The following is a 21,614-nucleotide window of genomic DNA, read 5'->3' on the forward strand; positions in this document are numbered from 1 at the left end:
CCCACTTTGCTCCTCACCTAGCAGAGTATCAAACCACAACTCCTGGCTTAGCATTACTTCTAAACCTGAGGCCATGGTTTGTTTCTCTTCAGATAAACCACAATTGGTAAGCCAATAACAAACCTTGGCTTCATATCATGATTTGCTTGCAGTGAATCCAACCATAGTCTCCAATTCATATGTAACACTAGGACAGAGATCATGGTCTGTTGCGCCCACTTGAAATGGGAGCCATGGTTTACCATGATGTGCAAAGGCAGCCAAGTGTCTGTTTTATACTGGAAGAAGGCTTTTATGTGTACACATATCTAAGATATATGTAGGAGGATCCTAGGGAGGATATGGGCATGACGGGGAGGGTGGGGAACTGACTTCCTCCTCCTGGCTGTCTCACAACCACTAAAATTTACTCTGTTGTAAGAGACCTTGTTCATTGCTTCCTCGGCTGTCATAAGCAAAACACAGAAACATAGGAATAAGTTTTATAGCAGATTGGACAATTTATGAAAATATGCTGTTTGTACAACTAGCCCAGTTTTAGCAGCTGCTCTCCAGGATCTCAGGCAAACCTCTTTCATATGTTAGAATTCCTGCTTCATGGTTGCAGTCATGGGATTTTTGTCTATCACATGACGGTGTGTGTTTTGACTCCACAGAGTGGGAAGTGACGGAGACAGGATGTTTGTGTTACTGTGTTCCGTGAAGTTGGGACTATTGTCCTTTGTTCTTTTTCTCTTTGCTGTCTGATGCTAGAGAGAGAGGGAGCCATGTTGCAGTGCTCCGTGTGTGTTTATATGTAAATAAAGTAGATTAGCCAAAATGCTGAGTTGCTGAGGTCTGTTACGCATGATGTGCAACCCTGTCGATCCCTAAGTGTGCCGGTGTCAGTTGGCATCGGTCGCTGTGATGTTCAGGCTGAAGAAAGCTTTTGAAGCTCCCAAACGATTGACTAGGAGGGAGAGAACATGCCAGTCGGGCATGTGTCTCTGCCAGGGTCCTACTCGAGTGTAGGCCGAGCCCCTGACATCATATCCCCTGCAATCTGGTCATTTTAACTGGAGATCTCAGGGGTTGAATCTGAGACCTTCATGCAAAGCAAGCGTTCTACCATGGACCCATGATCCCTCTTCCCTACTAGGGAACCACATAAAACTCACCACTTCCCAGTTACGAATTTTGGAGGGCAGCAATTTATCCAGAATACCCATGAGAAAACCATGGCTACCCTGGATGTGTCAGAACTGTTGCAAGTATGCATCTTTGGAGACCAACAAGCCATGGAGCCAATCAGGATGGGTGAGGACAAGCTGGGTGAGGTCCAGGACAGTGCCACAGTAATAGGAAGTCCAAAAACGCCTATGTAAACCTTTGCTCTCAGCTTGTCAAAGTCAAACATAGCTGTGTTTTTATTTCTTAAGTCTACTGTTAATAATAGCCATAAGACTTCCGTGTGTGGTCAGAGCCGGTTGAAGTGCTGGGAGTCTCTGCTCTAAAAGCAGTGCTCATTTAAGGAAACGTGAATAACACTGGGTATATATACTGGATATATGTACATATAAACTGGTTTAGGGCTTCATGGTAGCTGTATGTGCTCAGCGTGAAGTTTTAACGCTTGCAACCTCAGGGAGTTAATACTGTGAAAATTAAGGGGTGAACAATACAGAATATGATTGATTTGCACAACTTCTCTAATATAAAAGTGGTCTTTGTTATGTCAGGTTCATGCACAACTTAAAAGGAGAGCTACATTAATAGGTTGCCTGCAAAAGTCAGCCCTTAAATTGCAGACAAAGCTTCTGCTCGCAAGAATATTACATCATCAACGCCTCCCCTGGACACTCAGAAATAAGCTGTACTTCTGTATGGCAGTGAAGCAGCAAATTGAATTCTCATAATATGTTTTGAAAATGAGTCTTGTTAGGTTTGATGAGGTGGAAAAGGTACTGAGTTCACTGGTTTGTTCCAATACATTCAGTATACTTTAGCTGGCTGTTTGCCACGGCTAATCTTTTTAATGGCAGTGTAGCTTGTAAACCCATTTGGTGGAGAGCTATGCATCTCAGTTTCATAATATCATGCCAAGTAGGATGGTAAATAAGTTTCTCTTCAAGCATGAAAGCATTTTGTTTCAATCCCACAAATCTTATTTTAAAACCTTCATCTTGAAGACCTCTATAATCCCATTTTTCCCCCAATCTAGCAATAAGCAGAATAGATTTCAACTCTTAAAAAATACTTATCTATTTATTGTTGTTTTTAAAAATGCATATTTCCAGTGTTTTTACTTTTCACACAAATGTACTAAGCACGTGACTTAACATCATTCCCTAAACAAACAAAAATAATCTCGTTGTACTGCTTATTTATTTAAAAGCACTTCTATTTGTTTATTTTAAAGTACTTCTATTTTGTTTAATCAACTTCCCAAGGTGGCTTTCAAAATGAAAGTGAGCATGGAAAGAAAAAGCACCTGTATTTGTTTTTGTTACTTAAATTTGCCTGGTAAAACTTGTGAGTTTTTGCTGACAGATGTTGCATTTGAGTTTGGTGTTTTCCTGTCCCCACAGCTATCCGTACAGTGAAGATTGTAGCCAGGGAATGCAGTATATGAACACTAGATGCCCAGCTTGGTGTGACAGGATCCTAATGTCACATTCTGCCAAAGAGCTGATTCTAAAGGTAAGGGCTGACTTGAAAGTGTAGGACTCTTTTGATCAGGGGTCAGCAAGGTTTGTCTTGCGGGTAGCTCAGTTCGGGGGCAGCTTGTGGGCTGGTCAAACGACCTCTGCAGGCCACTTCCGGCCCATGGGCCTTAGGTTGCTGACCCCTGCTTTTGACTATTGAGCAGTGCCTCGAACCTGCTAGAAAATATGGTGGCATATGGTTTCATTTTTGAACAAGTTTCCAGCCCTCATATTTTGGAGATCAGGATCTATTATTGAAATCTCAAAACAACTGGGCTTTCAGTGAAAATCCCACTGTGCAAGTGGAACAGCAGCATTGGATATACAATCCTACTCTCCTTGGATTCTCAGCCATCCTTAGCAAAAATCCAGTGATTATCAGATACTGGTGTACTAATCATTTCACCTACCTTGTATGCTCCATCCAGAACTTTTCAAGATAGCTTACAAAAGTCACTTCCATCGGGCTGTTAGTTGTTTGCTAAGTATTTCGCTCCTTATTCCAAGGTTATTTAACACAGGCCCTGTGGCAAGTCACCATGTTTAGTTAGGGGGTCAAGCTATGTCTAAGGATGTGAACAGAACTACAGAACGCAAACACTGGGATTGTGCTCCGGTGGGGGGGAGGGAATGACCCGAGATTTTAGAAAGATAGAGAGTAGGGTGTGCTCCTCCGCCCTGCCCGCTTTTAAATCTTTTTGTCATGTAAAGGTAAAGGGACCCATGACCATTAGGTCCAGTCGTGACCGATTCTGGGGTTGCGGCGCTCATCTCACTTTACTGGCCGAGGGAGCCGGCATACAACTTCTGGGTCATGTGGCCAGCATGACTAAGCCGCTTCTGGCGAACCAGAGCAGCACATGGAAACGCCGTTTACCTTCCCGCCAGAGCAGTACCTATTTATCTACTTGCACTTTGACGTGCTTTTGAACTGCTAGGTGGGCAGGAGCAGGGACCGAGCAACGGGAGCTCACCCCGTCACGGGGATTCGAACCACCGACCTTCGGATCGGCAAGTCCTAGGCTCTGTGGTTTAACCCACAGCGCCACCCGCGTCCCTTTTGTCATTTAGTAGGATGTTCTTAACTTATCTTGGGTTTTCCAGGTCTCCTTATCTGAATCTGTTCATGGTGCGCACTCTATATAATTCCACATCGGTGCAAACCAATGTACATAGCACTCCCACATATTATCCAAATGTTTTGAAAATCCCCATGGCTATTCAAACAAATGAGGGTGCACTGCATTCTATGAATTGGGACTTCCAGGAAATTTCCTTTATTTCCCTGTCCCATTCATGGGCCTGATTTGACAAGACTAGGAACACAGCCCAGATGCCCTCCTATTATTCTTTTCGGGCCCTTCTCCTCCATCCTTGCTACCGCTATAAACACATGAAGGCATATCCTGGGGGACCTGGCAGAACTATACACAACAGCCAGCTAACAAGATGGGAGCAATTATGCTTACCCAATCTTAGGTTCCCGATTATGGCACTTCCTCCCATTGGTGATATGTTTTCCCCACTCAGTAACAGGGTAAAAGTTTATAAGAATTTATGCATGGCATGAAAAAGGAGGGGAGGGGAAAGTTTTTCTCCCTCTCTCATAACACTACAGTGGTGCCCCGCAAGACGAACGCCTCGCAAGACGGAAAACCCGCTAGACGAAAGGGTTTTCCGTTTTGGAGGCGCTTCGCAAAACGAATTTCCCTATGGGCTTGCTTCACAAGACGACAGCCCATAGGGAAATCTCCGGGACAGCGGGGAAGCGCAGCGCGTCTTCCCCACTGTCCACGGACCTCCTCCAAAGCCTAGCGGCGGGGCGGGGACACCTCCTCCCGCCGCCGCCAGGCTTCGGAAGGCTCCTCCGAAGCCGGGCGGCGGGGCGGGAACACCTCCCGCCGCCGCCGGGCTTCGGAAGGCTCCTCCGAAGCCGGGCGGCGGGGAGGGAACACCTCCTCCCGCCGCCCGGCTTTGGAACGATGCTCCGAAGCCGGGCGGCGGGGCGGGAACACCTCCCCCCGCCGCCCGGCTTTGGAACGATGCTCCGAAGCCGGGCGGTGGGGCCGCGAAGCCTGGGCGCGCTGATCTTAGCGCGCACAGGCTTCGGCATGCTGGCAACTCTCCGCAAGCAGCGGGAGCGCTCCCGCTGCTTGCGGAGAGGTCCGCGAAGCCTGTCCAGGGCAGCTTTTGAAGGCGGGGGGGGGAGCAAAGACTTTCGCCCCCCGCCCGCCTTCAGAAGAGGTCCTGGACCTCTTCTGAAGGCGGGCGGGGGGCGAAAGTCTTTGCTCCCCCCTGCCTGCCTTCCCGGGAGAGCGGAGAAAGGCAGCGCGTTTCTCCGCTGTCCAGGACGGCTTTTGAAGGCAGGCGGGGGGGAGCAAAGACTTTCGCCCCCCACCCGCCTTCAGAAGAGGTCCTGGACCTCTTCTGAAGGCAGGCGGGGGCAAAAGTCTTTGTCCCCCCTGCCTGCCTTCCCAGGGGCTTTTAAATCGCCCCGGACAGCGGAGAAGTCCTCCGCTGTCCCAGTGTTTTTTAAAATGCTGGGGGTGGGAAGAAAAGCCCTTGTCCCCCCCCCCCCCCCAGCCTTCAGAAGAGGTCGGGGGACAGTCTGTCCCCGGACCTGGTCTGAAGGCGGTTTCCATAGGAACGCATTAATTGTTTTTCAATGCATTCCTATGGGAAACCGTGCATCGCAAGACGAAAAACTCGCAAGACGAAGAGACTTGCGGAACGAATTAATTTCGTCTTGCGAGGCACCACTGTAATCTCATAGACATCCAATGGGGTGAATGTTGGAAGATTCAGGGCAGGTAAAAGAAGTACTTATTCACACAGTGCATAGTTAAACTATGGAACTCACTTCCGCTATATAAGAGGATTAGACAAATTCATAGAGAAGGATATCAAACAATGACTAGCCATGATGGCTACGTTTCACCTCCAGTGTCAGACGCGGGAAACAGTCCCTGACAACTGGCCCCCCAACCTGCTTAAAAGCTTCCAGTGATTGAGAATCTACCACTTTCCTATGTAGCCCATCCCATGGTTTAACAGCTCTTAAAATCAGAAAGTTCTTCCAAATGCTTAATCAGAATCTCCTTTAGTCATTTGAATCCATTGGTTCGGGTATGGGACAGCAGGAATCAAGCTTGCTCCATCTTCTGTGTGACATTCCTTCAGATATTTGAAGTTGGCTGTCATATCACCTCTTAGGTCTTCTCCAAGCTAAAAAATCTCCAGCTCCCTCAACCATTCCTCATAAGGCTTGCTTTCCAGACCCTTTGTCATCTTGGCCGCCCTCCTCTGCACATGTTCCAGCTTGCCAATAACCTTCTTAAACCATAGCGGCCAGAACTGTACACAGTACTCCCAAATGTGGTCTGACCAAGGCAGAATACAGTGGTACTATGTCCTCCCTTATCTTGACAGTATACTTCCATTGATACAACCTAGAATTGCATTAGCTTTTTTTTTTTTTTTTTTTTTTTTTTTTGCTGCTTCTGCTGCATCATACTGTTGACTCTCACAGTTAAAGACGTATGTTTTTCCAGCTGGCCATTGTAGACTTAAAGAGATGGTTGGCTGTCACTGTGATTTCTATATTGATACTATTTCATAATGGAACGGTGAGTTAGAGAGTTGTATTATGTTTTTTTATTCTTTGGATACCCCCCTGAGAACACTGGTTGGATAAAGACCATAAAAATATAATAAATAATAACAAACTTTGGAATCAAACCCCACCCATGTCACTCACTGTGCAGCTTTTGGGTGTCATCTCCAGCCTAAATTCTCCCATCTGTAGAGTGAGAACAACGGTGGCCTATCTTGTTGGACCACTAAGCAAAATAAATATTGTGAATTAAAACATGTGCTGAAAATAAAATAATACATTTTTTAGTGGAAGCATATGCAGGATTGTTTCTTCCAATCCACTGACCAAGCATTTAGAAGACACCAGTACTCTAAAAGCTACATTTATTTAACACCTGAGAACTCCCAAGATATGCTATGTGATATCTGCGGATTAATGTGGCAGCCATGATTCACAAAGGTGCTGTGGCTCTCCTGTGTAGCTACAGCTGCTAGTTTAACCCAGCAACACAAATCTGGGGTTTTTTTCGACTGGCAGCTAATTTTGGGATGTCGGATTAAGTACGGTGGAAACCTTACTCTGGTGCTGCTTCAGTGCCATCAAAGTGCCTGCAGGCAAGGCAGAAATTTCAACACGGAGATTTTCAGGGCATCTGGTGAAAGTTACACCTGCTAAACTTCTGCAAGGTGGGTAAGATAGCTGTTAATTGCACAGGAGTCCTGCAAGAACAAGCCACTGGGTTGTCACTATCCCCTGGCCTCAGTTCTCTTATCTGTATAATGGGAATAATAGTCACCTACATCCCCAGTCGATTTATGGGGACAAGCAAAATTGTAAGATGTTCTGCTAGTTTTCAGAGTGCTGTATGAATGTAGAAGTAATGGGTGGCATTCAGCTAAGAGTAGACCCCCCCCAAAAAAAATACCAAACATGATTAAGATAGGGCCATTGCTTTCAATGGGTCTGAGTAAAACTTAGTTGAGCCTCACGCAGTGTTTCTCCCCACCACATCCAAAAAGCAAGTTTAGCTCTTGCAGATTTGGGCTCCTTTGTTTGCATAGGGCAAGAGCTTCTAGCCGTGCCCAAATTAGCAGGGAGCCCAAAACACCAGGCTCCATGCAATAGGCTCCTTACAGATTGTACAGACATGGGGCTGTAAACAGCTTTAGCACAACCTCATTTATCATGCCACGGTCGGTTACCTCCCCAGCATGTTATTTTATGCTTGCTGAGCCCTAACACACCAAAGGTTGCCCGCTGCTCGAGAGTCACAGAACTGCCTGAGAGCATAGCGTAATGAATGCTCAGCTGAGTGGAGCGTGTTTCTGCTTGTGCGCTGCTGTAATTTGTTTATCTGTCTAAAGATTATGCACTCGAAAATCCACAATTTGACGCTGCCTTTGTAAATTATCAAGTCGCTTTTGATGAATGTATCTCCACTTCCGATGGCGGTGGCATTATGAACTTGAAATATTGGAAAGTGTTCATGCATACAATGCAGGAGGTTAGGGAGGGTGTGTGTGTGTGCGTGTGTGTGTGTGTGTGTGTGTGTGTGTGTGTGGATAGATACAGAGATAGATTCCCAGGCAAGCATGCTAGAAAGCAAATATGACCTTAAGTTTTCTTACTGCATTAAAGATAATTCACTTTTAACTTTATAGTCCCAAATGCGGCTGTTTATATATAAAGTTCTTGCCCAGTCAAACTTGACTGATTACAGTTGAGGGAAAGCTTGACTGTTTTTCATCAGAAATAAATGAGGATGGCAAACTATTTGCAAGCACAGCTGCGGTTGCATGTATGTATATATGGAAGATCTGGGGAGAAGGGTGTGGGCTCCAGATTTAATTATCTCACAGTTTAACCAGCCTGAGAAATTGCAAGTCAGAGCCAGTCTCTGTACCTCCCTCTTAAGTGATTGCTTTAGCAGGGTCATTATGCTAGATAAACAAAGAAGATGGTCAGCGTTGGTCGATGTAATAGTCGATGCAGTAGCAAAAGCTGTGTCGATTTCATTATTTGTTTGAAGAGAGGAGGATAAAGGGAATAAAGTGCCAGGGAAGAACAGAGTGGAAATAAATCAAGCGGTGGGGATATTGTTCATTCACCTCTCATTTTGAGAGGCGGTTTTTTATGTAGAAATCCAAAAATCCATTTAAATAAATAGCAAGACTCCCATTGATTCGGATGTTTCCAGCTTTCATTCTTAAGTAGATCTGGTTGAAAGCCAGCTCCACTGAAATCATAGGGAATCCCAAACATACTATGTTTACTATTGATATATCTGATGGAGGGGGAAATATATTTCATAAAAGACCACATGTAGGGTGGGGGGGGGGTTAAATCCATTTCCTTTCCCCAGTGTTTCCAATTCTGTGCAACAGAAGACCCTAATTAGATCTAAACAGGGTTGATACCAAATCTGGTAATAGGATTAGAGCTGAAAGCATTAATCACTTTATCAGTGCCCCTAATCGATTAAGGCATTTAATTGTGGATTTGAAAAAATAGGAGTTTAAGAACTGTGAAGACTGACAAGTACCTTCAGCTTGGGAGTAGCCTAAGGATGTCAACTGAAGTGTTGTGTAGAACACCCCCAATTTAAAACCAGCCTAGAAGTTGCATTTAGTTGTGATTTCCTGCTTCATAAATGTGGTTAGGAACTGGGGTGTCTATGAATTAAAGCATGAGTCTGCCCGTGCCTGCTCAGAACTTAAGTCCCATTAAGTTCAATGGAGTTTATTCCCAGGAAAGCAGGTAAGGATTTCAGCCTTACAACCCAAAGATTACAGTACAGGAATGGAGGAAACTGTTGCTGGACTACAACTTCCATCATCCCATAATCACATTGATTGAAGCTGATAGGAATTGGAGTCCAACAACATCTGGAAGGCCACAGGTTCACCATTCCTGCTGTAGGGAATCCCACTGGTTGTATGTCAGATTACAGCCTTCGGTAGCTAGCTAAGAGAAACCAGTCTTCATTAATACAGAAGCAGAGTCCCCTGCATTAAAATACAGGGTTGTTTTTTTAAAAAAAAAAATTAACTAGTTAATTAATTGGCCAGTGTAAACCAGAAAGTTTGTTTTTATATACACACAAACATACATACTATTCTTTGTTCAAAAAAGACTTCAGGGCAGCAGGCAAACAAACTTTTAAATTACCAAAACCAAATAAAAAACCCATTGTGAAGACAAAGCCACAATAAAAGAAACAAAGCTACAATAAAAAGAACAAACAAGTAAAGATATAATAATCTAAAATGCCTGGTTTTAACTTGGCACTGAAAAGAGTACAGTGTCGACACTAGGCTTACCTTCCTCTGGGGGGTATTCCACAGTCAGGGTGCCATCACAAAGTAGGCCCTCACTTTTCATCCACTCAAGATATGATGCACCTCTAAAGATTGAACACATAGGATGGTTGCCTGGCTCTCTTTGAGCAGGTTCGTACTGAAAGAAGTGCTCCCTTTAATATTTGGACCCACAGTAGCAATTGAGGAACAGCTTCAAATCTGTTAACACCCCTTCTAGAACACTATTGGCGGCTGCATCCTTGAAGGTTTGTTTCTGACTACTGACCTGATAAAGCCAAAGCTGAGCATTTTTAAGGCCTGTTTTTAATGGGAGTTAACTTGCGTTCATTGTCCTCACTGAAATAAGTGGCATTTAAATATGCTGGGCTTTGGCTATGTACTAGTAACACAACAACAGGGATACAGAATGAGAAAGTAGGAATTGCTTGCAGTGCAATAACGATCTAATAAAAGGAGACCTTCCCGGCTAAAGACATCAGAATTACAGTGGCTGCATTTTGAAATTTTTCCAAATGCAGTTTACTCACATTTCAAGATTTAACAGTGCAGTCCCACGTTTCTACTGAGAATTAAGTCACAGCCAATTCTGTGAGGTTTACTCTTGAGTAAGTGGGTCTAGGCCTGTTGCCTAAGTAGGTTAAGAGTTATTGTGTTCCTAGACAGGCATGTGTTGTGAGTTAATAATCCCTAGGAGCAGATCTTGCAATTCTTTGCATATATGTGAAGTTGGCATTCACCCAGCTGGCTTTCCCCATCTGTGCCTAAAGAAGTAACATTTAAGGGGGGGCAACCATACACGGACTCTGAATACATTTCCTTGTCAGTGAGATCTATTGATTTTAACGGCCCTTATTCCCGGATGTCGATGTGTGTAGCTGCTCCCCTCTGCTGCTGTGTGCATTTACATACCTGCGACTTTGCATTCTCGGTGCAAAGCCTCTCCGAACTATGGGCTTCTTCTTATGTTTTTACCCTAGTCAGAAAACGATGAGAAGCAAGTGGTGTACGACCATATTGGACCAAATGTCTGCATGGGGGACCACAAGGTAAGCGTTGCGAACAGCTGCATGAACGCGTGTCTGTGGCGAGCCAAGGGGATGTGGGTGGGGCGGCGGAGGATCTTTGCAGGGGAGATGCCCTCTTGCTTGGAAGGAGTCCCATGGATCAATATTGGGCTGGTTTTTTCCAGCAAACGTGCGTAGGATCGGGTTAGAAAACGGGAGCTGGGGAGCCTGGAAGGCGCTAACAAACGATCAGAAGTTGAAACCCACGTGTAGGAAGTAGAGCGCGGCGACAGGCGCCCGTTTTTCAGAGTTTTCTGTGCCTTGGGGCGAGTTGAAATTCAAAGGGGAGGGGCAAGCTCAAGAGCGTGAAGTTCAGTGTCCTGGCGTTAAGGGGACCCCGGATCTGAAAGACCCTTGCGATTTTATTTTCTGATCCGGGTATGAAAACTATTGAAATAAACTTCCCCGCTTAGACACACTTTTAAAATCCGAAAATGAGGACCTACCGCTACCAGCAGGTTAGCAAGTACCCCGAGCCCTCAACGCCCCGATCCCTAGCAGTCAGTCCGCCTGATCGCGTTGCGGATGAGCGGATAGTTTCCGACTCCAAAGGTGCGTAAAAGCGGCCTGACGCGCCCTTGGAAGCGCGCTCCGAGCAAACGGTGAGGCTTCGCTTCCCCCGTGTCAGAGTCAGGGATCCGAAAGCCACGCCGCTTCGGTTTCGTTGGAGTGGGCTGTGCGTTCAGAAACGGGCAGAGCAGGAGGAGGCTTGAGGCCTGATTTCCCTTTTCCTTGGCCGCATCTGGCTTCTCGACATACACGTCAACCCATTCATGGCTACTTAAGCCTGCGGTCTTAAAAGACGCGTTTCCTTGAATCCAGCTAGCGAGACCTGCACTAGCGCAATCCTACGCAGGAGGACGCGCCAATGCGTTCAGAGGCACTTTCTCCGAGGTAACGCACTGAACTCCGGTTCGTGTAGGAGAGCAGCCTAGATATCCCAGAGTGTAAGAATCGCCCCCTTTGGGCAAGGAACATCAATCCCTGTGTTTGAACTGATATTTGGATATATATATATATAGAGAGAGAGAGAGAGAGAGAGAGAGAGAGAGAGAGAAGGACCTGTTTTTTTAGCTAACCAGAAAGAGTATAGTTTGTCATCCGATGTAAAAATGAGGTTCTTGGCGGGAGAGGGGGACCGCTAGCGCAGCCCCAGTTTTACATACATACCTGAAAGTAAGTCCTATGGAAATCAATGGACCTGAGTAAACCTGGTTAAAAGTCGGGGGCCGCAGAGCAGCCCGCTAACGGAGCGCTCGCTCCGAAAGAGCCGCCCGATCCTACTCTAAAGTAAGCCTGCGTTCGACGGGACGGGCTGCTTGATTTCGACTGCAGCCCAAACCTCACGCGTTGCAGCGGGATTCGCTGCCGGGGCCTGGACCCCGCGGCTTCAAACAGGCGTCAACTCTTGCTTGGCGCGCGTAAGGAGCTGCGGTTACTCCCCGGGCAAAGACGCACGAGCTCGGGGCGGGCCCAAGGAAGACGCGCGTGGCTCTTCCAGGAGGCGGAGGATGACCCAGCCGGTGTTCCCCAGGAGAAGCAAAGCGGGAGGGAATCGGGGAGGGAGGAGGAAGCCGGGGTGCCTGCGACTACGGAGGCCCTATTGCTTGGCTTGGGGCGCGGGGAGGCGGGAGGCGGCGTCGATGACTGCTTGGGCTCCACCTTCTAACCTCTCTTTTCTCTCCCTCCTTCCAGCCCGTGTTCCTGTCCTTCCGAATAGCCGCGGGGGCAGGTAAACCTATTGCCAATGTGCACAAGTGTTGTGTCGTGCAGTGATGTAGTGGTGGTAAATATCACATTAGATTTTTTTCCTTACCTCCTTCCTCTCTCCCCTCTTTGCTTTCGCGGTTTTTTAAAAAAAATATTATTATTATTATTATTATTTATTCCCTTCTGGCCCCCATATTTTTGGGTGGGGCCTTTTTATTTTATTTGCTTGTTTAATTTTTAGTCTGTTAAAGTAAATAGAGAAAAAAAAATCAGCTGCCAATCAATTCTGCAAACAGGGAAAAGATGCCTCCGAAACGAGAAGATCTTTCGAGAAAGCTCCTTGTAGTGAGGAGGAAGAGGAAGGACTTGAGATGCATCCCATCGCTTATACCGTGACAGCTCTATTCATCCTCCGGAGTCCAGCGTGCCACGTTATTGTTTTTATTGTTATTGTTATTTTATTTTAGGCTGTTGATCATACACTATTTTCTTTGGAGTCTGGGCTTTAGAGCCCCAAGTAAAAAAGAGAGAGAGAAACCTCTCATACCTCACCCTCTCGTAAATATTCCTGTAACATCAATTGTGGATTTTGTTTTGTTTTGTTTATTTTTATATGGAGATGCATATATTATGCCACAATCTGGTTGCCAAAACAAAAACCTAGTTTGCCGCGATGTACTGTGTTTTAGACTTCACTCTGCTTCCTTCTTTTTTTAAAAAGTCTGTCAATGTGAAATTATATATAATATATATAATAGTCAACATTTAAAAACAAACAATTTTCATCACCCTTCTCTAGCTTAAAGCAAGGTTGGGATTTTGTACATTTGCCTTGTATAGAAGTCCTGGTGTGTTATTATTGTATGTTAACCAAGATTTATGGTCCCTGTGATTTTTTGAAGTGGGGGGGAGGGTTGCAGGGTGGGGTTTTTTGTTCTGTCCTGGTCATTTTTATAGACTTTTTTTGTTTTGTTTTCTCATGTTATTTACTATACTGCCATGTTCCATGGTTTTTTGAATCACACAACAGCAGCTGCTTTCTATAAGTGTATATATTTATATATTTGTATGTGAGTGTGTATAGAGATATATATACACAGATATAGAAATAATAATTTATAATTACAAACCGTTTGTCTTTCCTGCTACAAAATAGCCTTTCCTCCTCTTCCTCCTCCTCCTCCCCTCACCAGCCCAGACTAGTCAAGGGGCAGTAAATCCCCCTGGGTTTTCCCCAAGTAGGTTTTAACTTCCAAAAACAATGGTGTATTGTTAGGATCCACACAGAGGGAAAAAATGCATCTCTCCCCGCTGATACCCAATCCTGAAACAAATTTACTTTGAACTGAAAGCAGACTTGACACCCCAATCCTAAGTGTGTTTACTTGGAAGTAAGTGTGAGTAGGCCTTACAGCAGCCCTACGCCTACTTACTCAGAGTTGCAGACCATGGGATTTGGGGTGGAGCCTGGAGGCGTCCTTTGGGACACCTGCCCCCCCCCCCATGGAGCCCAATGCTAAGCAGAGAGACTCACTTCCAAGCTTCCCCCAGTTGCCAGCCCAACCAAAGGGCTTCTTTCACCAGTGTGTGTGTCTATATATACAGTACTTATATATAAAGAGAGCCAGAAACCTCACTCATCATCTGCCAACTGTAGTCACATATTTATGCAGCAAATTCTGGTGCCAAGTATTCTAGCTGAAGATAGGAAGAAGGTTCCAAAAAAGGCAGTTCAGCCCCGAGGCAGGTAGCAATTTTTGAGTATGGCTAAGGGAGGGGGTGGAATTGGGGGGGGGGGGAGATGGGGGGCAAAGAGTCTGTAAATCTTCACTCTGATTGGAGCTCTTCCCAGCACCCCCCCCCCCAATTTCTCTCAGCTCACACCTCTCCCCATAAAGCATTAAAAGGCGATTAGCGAGCCTGTTGATGAAACACAAGCGAAGGGCTTTATTGATTTAATTTAGAACACTACCGAGTTCAGGGACCGGGCAATGGCGGGAGCCTGCCTTGGGGACGGGGGTGTAAATCAATCCCACGCGTAGCAAGGGAGGAGGAGGAACCCTCCCCGATAAAATCAGAGAAACTTCCCCATCGCTGGGTACTGTCACTGATGCGCACACGCTCTCCCCTCACCCCCCAAATCTGGTATCCGTACAGACCCGTGTAAGGCTGGAGGAGAGAAACTACGCGGGGTTGGGAGAAAGTTTGTAATGTTTGCCTGTTCACTTTGAAATGAGCATTCTGGTTCTCAAGCAATAAAACTGATCATGGTGAAGACGGCTGCGTGTCTCTTGGGGTTTTGTCGGCTTTACTATTGCAAGAGAAATGGTTCAGGAAAAGCGGGGAGAGCGCAAAGCTGCGTTTCCAAACGTCTGGAGTCCAAGCGTCTCTCTCTCTCTCTCTCAACCTCCAACGCCAAGGGTGTCGATGGCCGAGGGGAGAGAATGGGCTTCTGCACATGCTCAGACACACCCTGATCACAGGTCATCGACCCACGGGCTCCAGGGCCAAGACCGGATTGTCCGGCTAAACTTAAACGTTCCAGAGAGGTTAGATTCAGACGAAGTATTGCGGCAGGACCCTTGTTTGGGGCCAAGAGAAAAGGGAAGCAGTTATTTCCAGTGTTTGTCCATCGGGATAGATTTATTTTTTGTTGGTGTAAACAACAAAATCTGCCCTTCGGATATTTTCGACTAAAACTCCACAGCCAGCTTGTCCTGTGGTCAGGAGAGCAGCCCTAAACGTCTAGAGGACACCCGGTTGGAGGAGGCTGTTCTGACACCCAAACGCACGGAAATAAGGCGCAATACTTATCTAGGCGCGAACTCAATGAAGCTTACTCCCGAGTAAACCAGTTTCAACTCGGGCTGCGGGCCCTAGTAATGTTCATCAACGGGACACGCCTTCGCCAGCTTCGAAGCCGAGGTAAACAAGGTGTCTGGGGTGCCAACTTGAATAAAATAAGCCTCGCACTGCATAATCCATCACATGACACAGTACACACAACATTTGAAAGGGAATGCCTATCAAAAAATTGGGGGGGGGGGGCTCAAATATTTTATTGCGGGGATTCGTGGTTGGCTCCTATGAAAGGTGTCAACCTAAGTACGGGGGGGGGGTGCAGCGCAATCCTTTACGCGGAAGTAACTTGGAACAGAGTAAGACTTCTCAGTCGACGCGCGTAAGGTCCTCGGGAGAGAGAAGACCAAAACAAAAACAAAAAACCCGCGTCCGTAATAAGCATTTAGTTAAGGGGCTTGGGCTAACCCATCAAGATCATGCCCTTATTAAATGCCCTGGGAGCAGGGAAGCTATTTAAAGCTGCATCTCTGATTGGGGAGTTCTTCCCACCGTCCGTCCTACTGAGAACACATCCCTAGCAGGTGCTGAAACAATGTTGCTTGGAGAGCTGGCAGTCCTTTTAAGAGGTTACAGGAAGAAGCCAGTTTTAATCATGGTCCCTCCTCGCTGCTCCCCCGCCCCGCTTTAGGGAAGGGTTACAGGACAACGCTTCCTTTAGAAAATGGGTGAGATCCCTACGTGTCATAAGGAGGATCCTGCGGAATTCCTGGGCACCTGCAGAGTCTCTGTCTCTAAGATAATCCTGTTCCCGGCAGAAAACCCTTCCCCGTTCCTATTCCCAAGCGGCTCACACTTAAATTAGGGTCACCGGAGCATCATAAGATCAAGTGCCTGGTTTCTTTCTTGCACGACCACGTGTCTAGAAAGCAGCTGGTTGAGTCATCTGAAGCATGCGGGAAGCTTGCTTTGATCTTCGTTGGGATGCAATAATATATATATCTATAACTAATTCTCAGCCCTTGCATAGTGTGGTGTGATGGTTAGAGTGCTGGACCTAGGAGGCCAGGGTTCAAATCTCCACTTGGGGATGAAGTTCACTGGACGACCTTGGGCCAGTCACTATCTTGCAGCCTAGCCTACCTCACGGGGTTACTGTGAATATAAAATTGGCGTGGGGTGGAAGAACCATGCGCTACACCATCTTGAGCTCCTTGAAGGAAATGGTGGGAAAGATGGAGGGCACGAGAAGGGGGCGACAGAGGACGAGATGGTTGGATAGTGTTTTTGAGGTTACCAGCATGAGTTTGACCAAACTGCGGGAGGTAGTGGAGGACAGAGGTGCCTGGCGTGCTCTGGTCCATGGGGTCACGAAGAGTCGGACATGACTAAACGACTAAACAATTTACATCAGGGTCAGCCCCTCCCCTCTCCTCCCCACTGCACAGATCGCATCACTAGGCGCGCCAACAAGTGTGATTTGGCCACTATTCTGAGCTGAGCCTCGTTCCCATCCAAAACGAACTTCGCTCTGCTCCAGGTCCTAGAAAACTAGCTGCACACGAGCAGACGGAGCCACGCGTTTTTAAAACAAATGCAGCTAAACTTAAAAACAAAAAACAAAAACGGAGCATATTCAAGAGCAACCTGTCACTCGTCCCCCCCCCCCTTTTTTCCTACGTGAACTGTTCATCGGGAGAATGTAAAACATCCTCATAAATCCACTGCCCTCTTCCCCCTCTGTTATTCCGGAACCGTTTACGCGGGGAGGGGAGCGGTAGGCTAACTATGGATCTACGTGGGATTTCGCCCGAGTAAGGAGTTCACCCTTTTATAAGAGCTGGGGCTAAGCCAACACACACACACAAAACTTCCTAAGTCGCTCTATCTTCCCTTCAACCAAGGGGTGGGGGAAGCAAGCGGTATGAATTAATATGCGAAGCCTAAATCCTTGATTTGCTAGGGTAGAAAGACCACTGAAAACATTTGCACCCTTAGTAAACTCGCACATATCGGGGTTGGTTCCAGAGGAATCCCGTTGAAATCAGTAGCAGACTAATGTTTCCCAATATATTTCAGTGGGACCTGAGTTCAGCTCAATGCAGGCTGCAAACCTAACCGTGTCTACTCGGAAGTCAGTCCTACTGAATCCAGCTAACTGGGAGTTAAGGCTTCCATTGATTTCAACAGAAGCGGAGTTCAAACTGACTCCGGATCTAGCCCATACTGCGCTCCATGTCAGTTTCCACATTCAGCTGAAAGTAATCACAGCCGGCGGAATCAATGAGAGTCCGTGTACGTGCGAACCATCTGTTTAATCAGAGTAAGCCCGGTGTAAACCAGGCATATTTGATTTCCAGGTCAGTTGTTTTCCAAAGGGTGTGTGGGTAGGAAATTATTAATTATACCCTCGCACAAAGTTTTCTATGTCTCTTTCTTTAAAACCCCCGCTTATGCAATTCAGGCTAGGAATGAGCAGCCCTTCTCCTGCGAACTTGCCCGCTAGGTGCTGGCGAAACATAAAGCAGCTGCATTTAGGCTCGTCAGGGGAGGAGAGCGCAAAGGAACTGTTCAATCCGTAGCATCCAAGACTCAAGAAGCAGTTGCTTTATCAAAAACTGGCCTTTTGGGACAACGGCACCAAAAGCCACTTGTCAAAGAGACCTCGCATTACGTGTGAACGTATAGATGTCTCTTTCTCTTTCCCAAATGCAGTGAAACAAAAAAGGCTGCGATCCTATGAACCCTTGCTTGGGAGAAAGTTCCACTCACTTTAGTGGAACGTAAATCCACGGATCCCGGTTAATAATTAGATCCATGAACCTTACTCACGAGTAAGTACATTTCCGGTCGCCGTTCAAGATCTTAATAGCCTGAGCCTTTCCCATTTGCTAGGAACCCAACCCAATGCCATTCTAGAACGCGTGCAGTGAAGTGTGTTAAAATAGGATTCCGAATTGTGATCCGGATTTACCGGAGATTTATCAGACAGATATGCAAAAGTCACAAGGTAATGAGGGTATCCGTTGATTTGAACTGGAATTAAGACTGCAACCCTCTATTTCCTTACCTGGGAGTGAATCCCACTGAACTCAGCAGGGCTGGCTTCTGAGTAGCCACTTAGGCTTGCACTGTAAGGTTGCGGTGCTGGCATTAATTTCTACTTCAGTCAGAGACTTCCTAAAGCACCCGCGCAATGCTAATCACGTCCAATGGGAAGCAAGCCTTGCTGAATTCAATGGGGCCTGCTCCCGGGATTGCAGCCTGAATACATGGAGGAGGAGGAGGCCAGTCGCTATCCTCCCTAGAGTCTTATTTTCTGCTTTTTAAGTGCGCTATTGCTCAGTACTGAATTAAAGAAGCCAGTTACAGGGTACAGATCACTGTCGTTAAAAACTCGTGAATTAGTTCGCCCCAAGCCAGCCTCCATAACTGGACAAGCTGCCCGCCACGTTTTGGTTTGCTCACGAAAAGGGATGATATAGATCAGACTCACCTGTCTTATTCTGTGGCTCTTGAATCTAGTAAGTAATTCTGCAGTTGACTCGCGCGTTCTGTAGCTGAAGAAAATGGACGACTGCCGAAGAATTCTGTGCAGCCCGGGAACCTGCCAGAGAGCAGCCAATTCACATCCACCTCCTTCGTCTGGCAGCTCCGGTTTTAAGGGTTTGCTTCGAACGCCTAAATTACACGCCCGTTTAAAAACATGAACTCCCAGCTGCAAACGCTGGCTGCGAACACGCTGTGCATTTCAAGCCCCCTTATTCCCTCCCAAAGAACCCTGGGCGCTGTAGTTTGTAAAGGGCTGCTGGGAACTGTAACTCTACGAAAGGCGAACTACAGTACCCAGAATTCTTTGCGGGTGAGGCTGTGTTTCGAATGTGCTTTAAAGGTGTCGTGTGTATGCAGCAATCCCGGGCAGAGGTGGCTTTTCCTTGGAAGGAGCTGAGTGGACGGCCCTACTAGGCTGCTGTGGGCTTCGAGAGTTCATTGCAAACACTTTTGTAAATCAAGAAAATCTTTAATAATAATAAAAAGAAACTGGAAAAAAGTGATTGTAAATCCCCTACATGCATTCTATTTTGCGTGTTTTAAAAATAGATGTCCTAATACTGTGTCTTGTGATATTAGAAGCCATCCTGGCAAACTGAAAATTGAGGTCTAAATGTTTTAAATAAACATTGTAATTCATTAAAAAAATATTTAAAAATTCTGGCACAGCAGTCATTCAACAGGTGCAGCTTCCCCACCATCACTGCTTTTCCGTGCCAGAGCATTTTCACGTGCCTTGTTACACCATTTGTCCGGCAGGGTCTCTTTCCCATATCCCATCCCCTCATCTGCCACCTGAGCCCTTTTGGAGAGGAGATCTCAGGAGCTGAGCTGGCCCTGGGACCTCGCGCAGGCAAAAAGCGTGGGCTCTAGTCTACCATTCAGTTAGGGTCCCTCCCTTCTGCTTTAACAGCAGGACCTTAAAAGGGGATGGTCATGTTTCGGAGCGGGAAGCATCCTTCGCTTATGGCAGGCTGGCGAAAGTGCCCCTCCCTGCACCGTAGGCAAGCCGAGGCTCGACCGATCCTCTCCGGGCAACCGGTTGAGGCTTTCGAGTCCGGGAGAAAGTTTTTTGTGTTTTTTTTCCCTCTTCCACCCCCCAATTCCCTCACTTGGAACAACCGATTTGAGCCGTGTGCCTCGGTTGGCCTGTTCCAACTGTGCCGGGAGGGGAAGGGGAGAGACAAACTCCGAGCTAGACGCGCCAACCCCCCCCCCCCCCCGCTCATTGGCCCTGGGTGTAGGGGAATCCTTTCGCTCGCTCACACGGCCTCCAACGCCAATAGCATGGCTTTTTTAGAAGGGGCAGCGGCTCCCAGCCCTTTGGAGGTAACTACAGAAACACCATAGGGAAGAGATCCTTAGGTCTTATTTTAGCAAAATCCAATTCAGAGTTCTAAACTGCAGGCGGTCCTCTGGTTTCCTGCTTTGACCAAGTGTCTAATTTCCAGCAACCAAAGTTGTGAACGTCTCACCCTCTTCCAAAGGATATGTAGTTCTTCCAATACATATATATTTCTCCTTTGGATGGGCCGGGGAACCAGATGCTTGCAACTGTCAGCTCCATTTAAGTTAAAGAGGACTCACAAGAAAGTTCCCACTATAAGCACATTTAGGCAAGTCAGTGGTTGTGTACATAGATTTAATTTGTATACAGGTGTGTGTAAGAGTATTTAGGTTTAGGACCCCAAAGGTGCATTCCACAACTTGATTCAAGAAGTTTCTGTTGCATTCTTGCTGCTGAAGTCAATAGTCTTACATCAGTGTTAAGCGTTTTTCGGACTAGCTCCTGTCACTGGACTACTAGCAACCCTAGGAACCAAATTGGAATGTCTTTCTCATGTTGTAGGTTACCCACTGTTTTGTCAGTGCTTTGGGACCCTAGGACTGAATATATATTGTTAATGCAAGGTCTCAGTATTGCGCACAGGGTGATATAAAAGTGTTTCTTAGCATGTGCAGACTGCATTTCCCACTTCATCAGTTCCCAGTGCATCAGGGGAGCAGGCCAGCGTCCACCATCAGTTTGTAGACATTTGGGTTGAAAGGATTTTCTGGTCAGGGGTGCAATGTCTTTGTAGGATTGATCTCTCATTCCTGGAATCAGCTCTAGGATCCGGTGTTTAAAAATACTTTTACATGCAATCCAATTTTGCAGTTTACATGAAAAACATCTTCCATCCTATCCATAGAAACACAGGAAAATCAGTCCATTGGTTCATCTAGTTTGATATGCCTACACTACACTGACTGACAGCAGGTTGTCAGGGTTTCAGACAGGGTCCCTCCCCCCCCCCCCCCGCTCAACCTGGAGTTGCTGGGAAATTTAACCTGGTACCTTTTGCATGCAAAATATGAGGTTGTATCACTGAGCTATGCCCCTTCCCATTCAGCTCAGCGGGATTTACTCCTAGGTAAACGTGCATTAAGTCTGGAACACATCACTTCTGAAGATTGTGAAAGTGGGATGGAAAGTGAAAGAGAACCAGTTTTAAATCAAAATTTATATTCTAGCCAGTGTGAGGTTTCACATCTGAATTAAGGGCATGAGGAATGGAAATGCGTGACCAGCACATCATGCACAGATCACTGTGCGGTGCTGATTTATTTCACAAAGTTCTATCAGTTTACTTATTCTATAATTCTGGGGCTACAAAGGGGCTTCCAGTTAAATAACTTGAATATTCTGGAGGACATTCATCTTGTTTATAAAATCTTAAGCGGGGAGGCTGATCCTTTTGTCTGAGACTCTGTTTGACTTCGAGAGAATCATACCCTTGTTAGTGAAACCAGGATAATGGCCACTTCCTGAGTCCATATTCATAGCCACTAACCCAGATGAAATCTGCACCTCACTCATAAATATGCACAGGGAGGAAAATACATTATC

At 46.4% G+C, this 21,614-nt stretch overlaps 1 protein-coding gene across 5 annotated transcripts in view; it reads left to right on the top strand.

Moving 5' to 3' along the window:
• Window positions 1-14,648, top strand: part of INPP5A (inositol polyphosphate-5-phosphatase A) — a 243,600-nt gene extending 228,952 nt beyond the window's left edge. For 2 of the 5 annotated variants that reach the window (XM_028729864.2, XM_028729868.2), the window contains 4 exons: window positions 2,568-2,679; window positions 10,577-10,645; window positions 12,359-12,395; window positions 12,670-14,648. In XM_028729864.2, the coding sequence (XP_028585697.1) occupies window positions 2,568-2,679; window positions 10,577-10,645; window positions 12,359-12,395; window positions 12,670-12,719 (268 nt within the window). In that variant the 3' untranslated portion in view covers window positions 12,720-14,648. Of the gene's footprint in view, window positions 1-2,567; window positions 2,680-10,576; window positions 10,646-12,358; window positions 12,450-12,614 lie in introns of all 5 variants that reach the window. The other 3 variants (XM_028729867.2, XM_028729869.2, XM_077930404.1) reach the window with 2 other exon arrangements.
• The last annotated feature ends 6,966 nt before the right edge of the window (window positions 14,649-21,614 follow it).

Source organism: Podarcis muralis, chromosome 6 (assembly GCF_964188315.1).
Source record: "Podarcis muralis chromosome 6, rPodMur119.hap1.1, whole genome shotgun sequence".
NCBI classification, from domain to species: Eukaryota; Metazoa; Chordata; class Lepidosauria; order Squamata; family Lacertidae; genus Podarcis; species Podarcis muralis.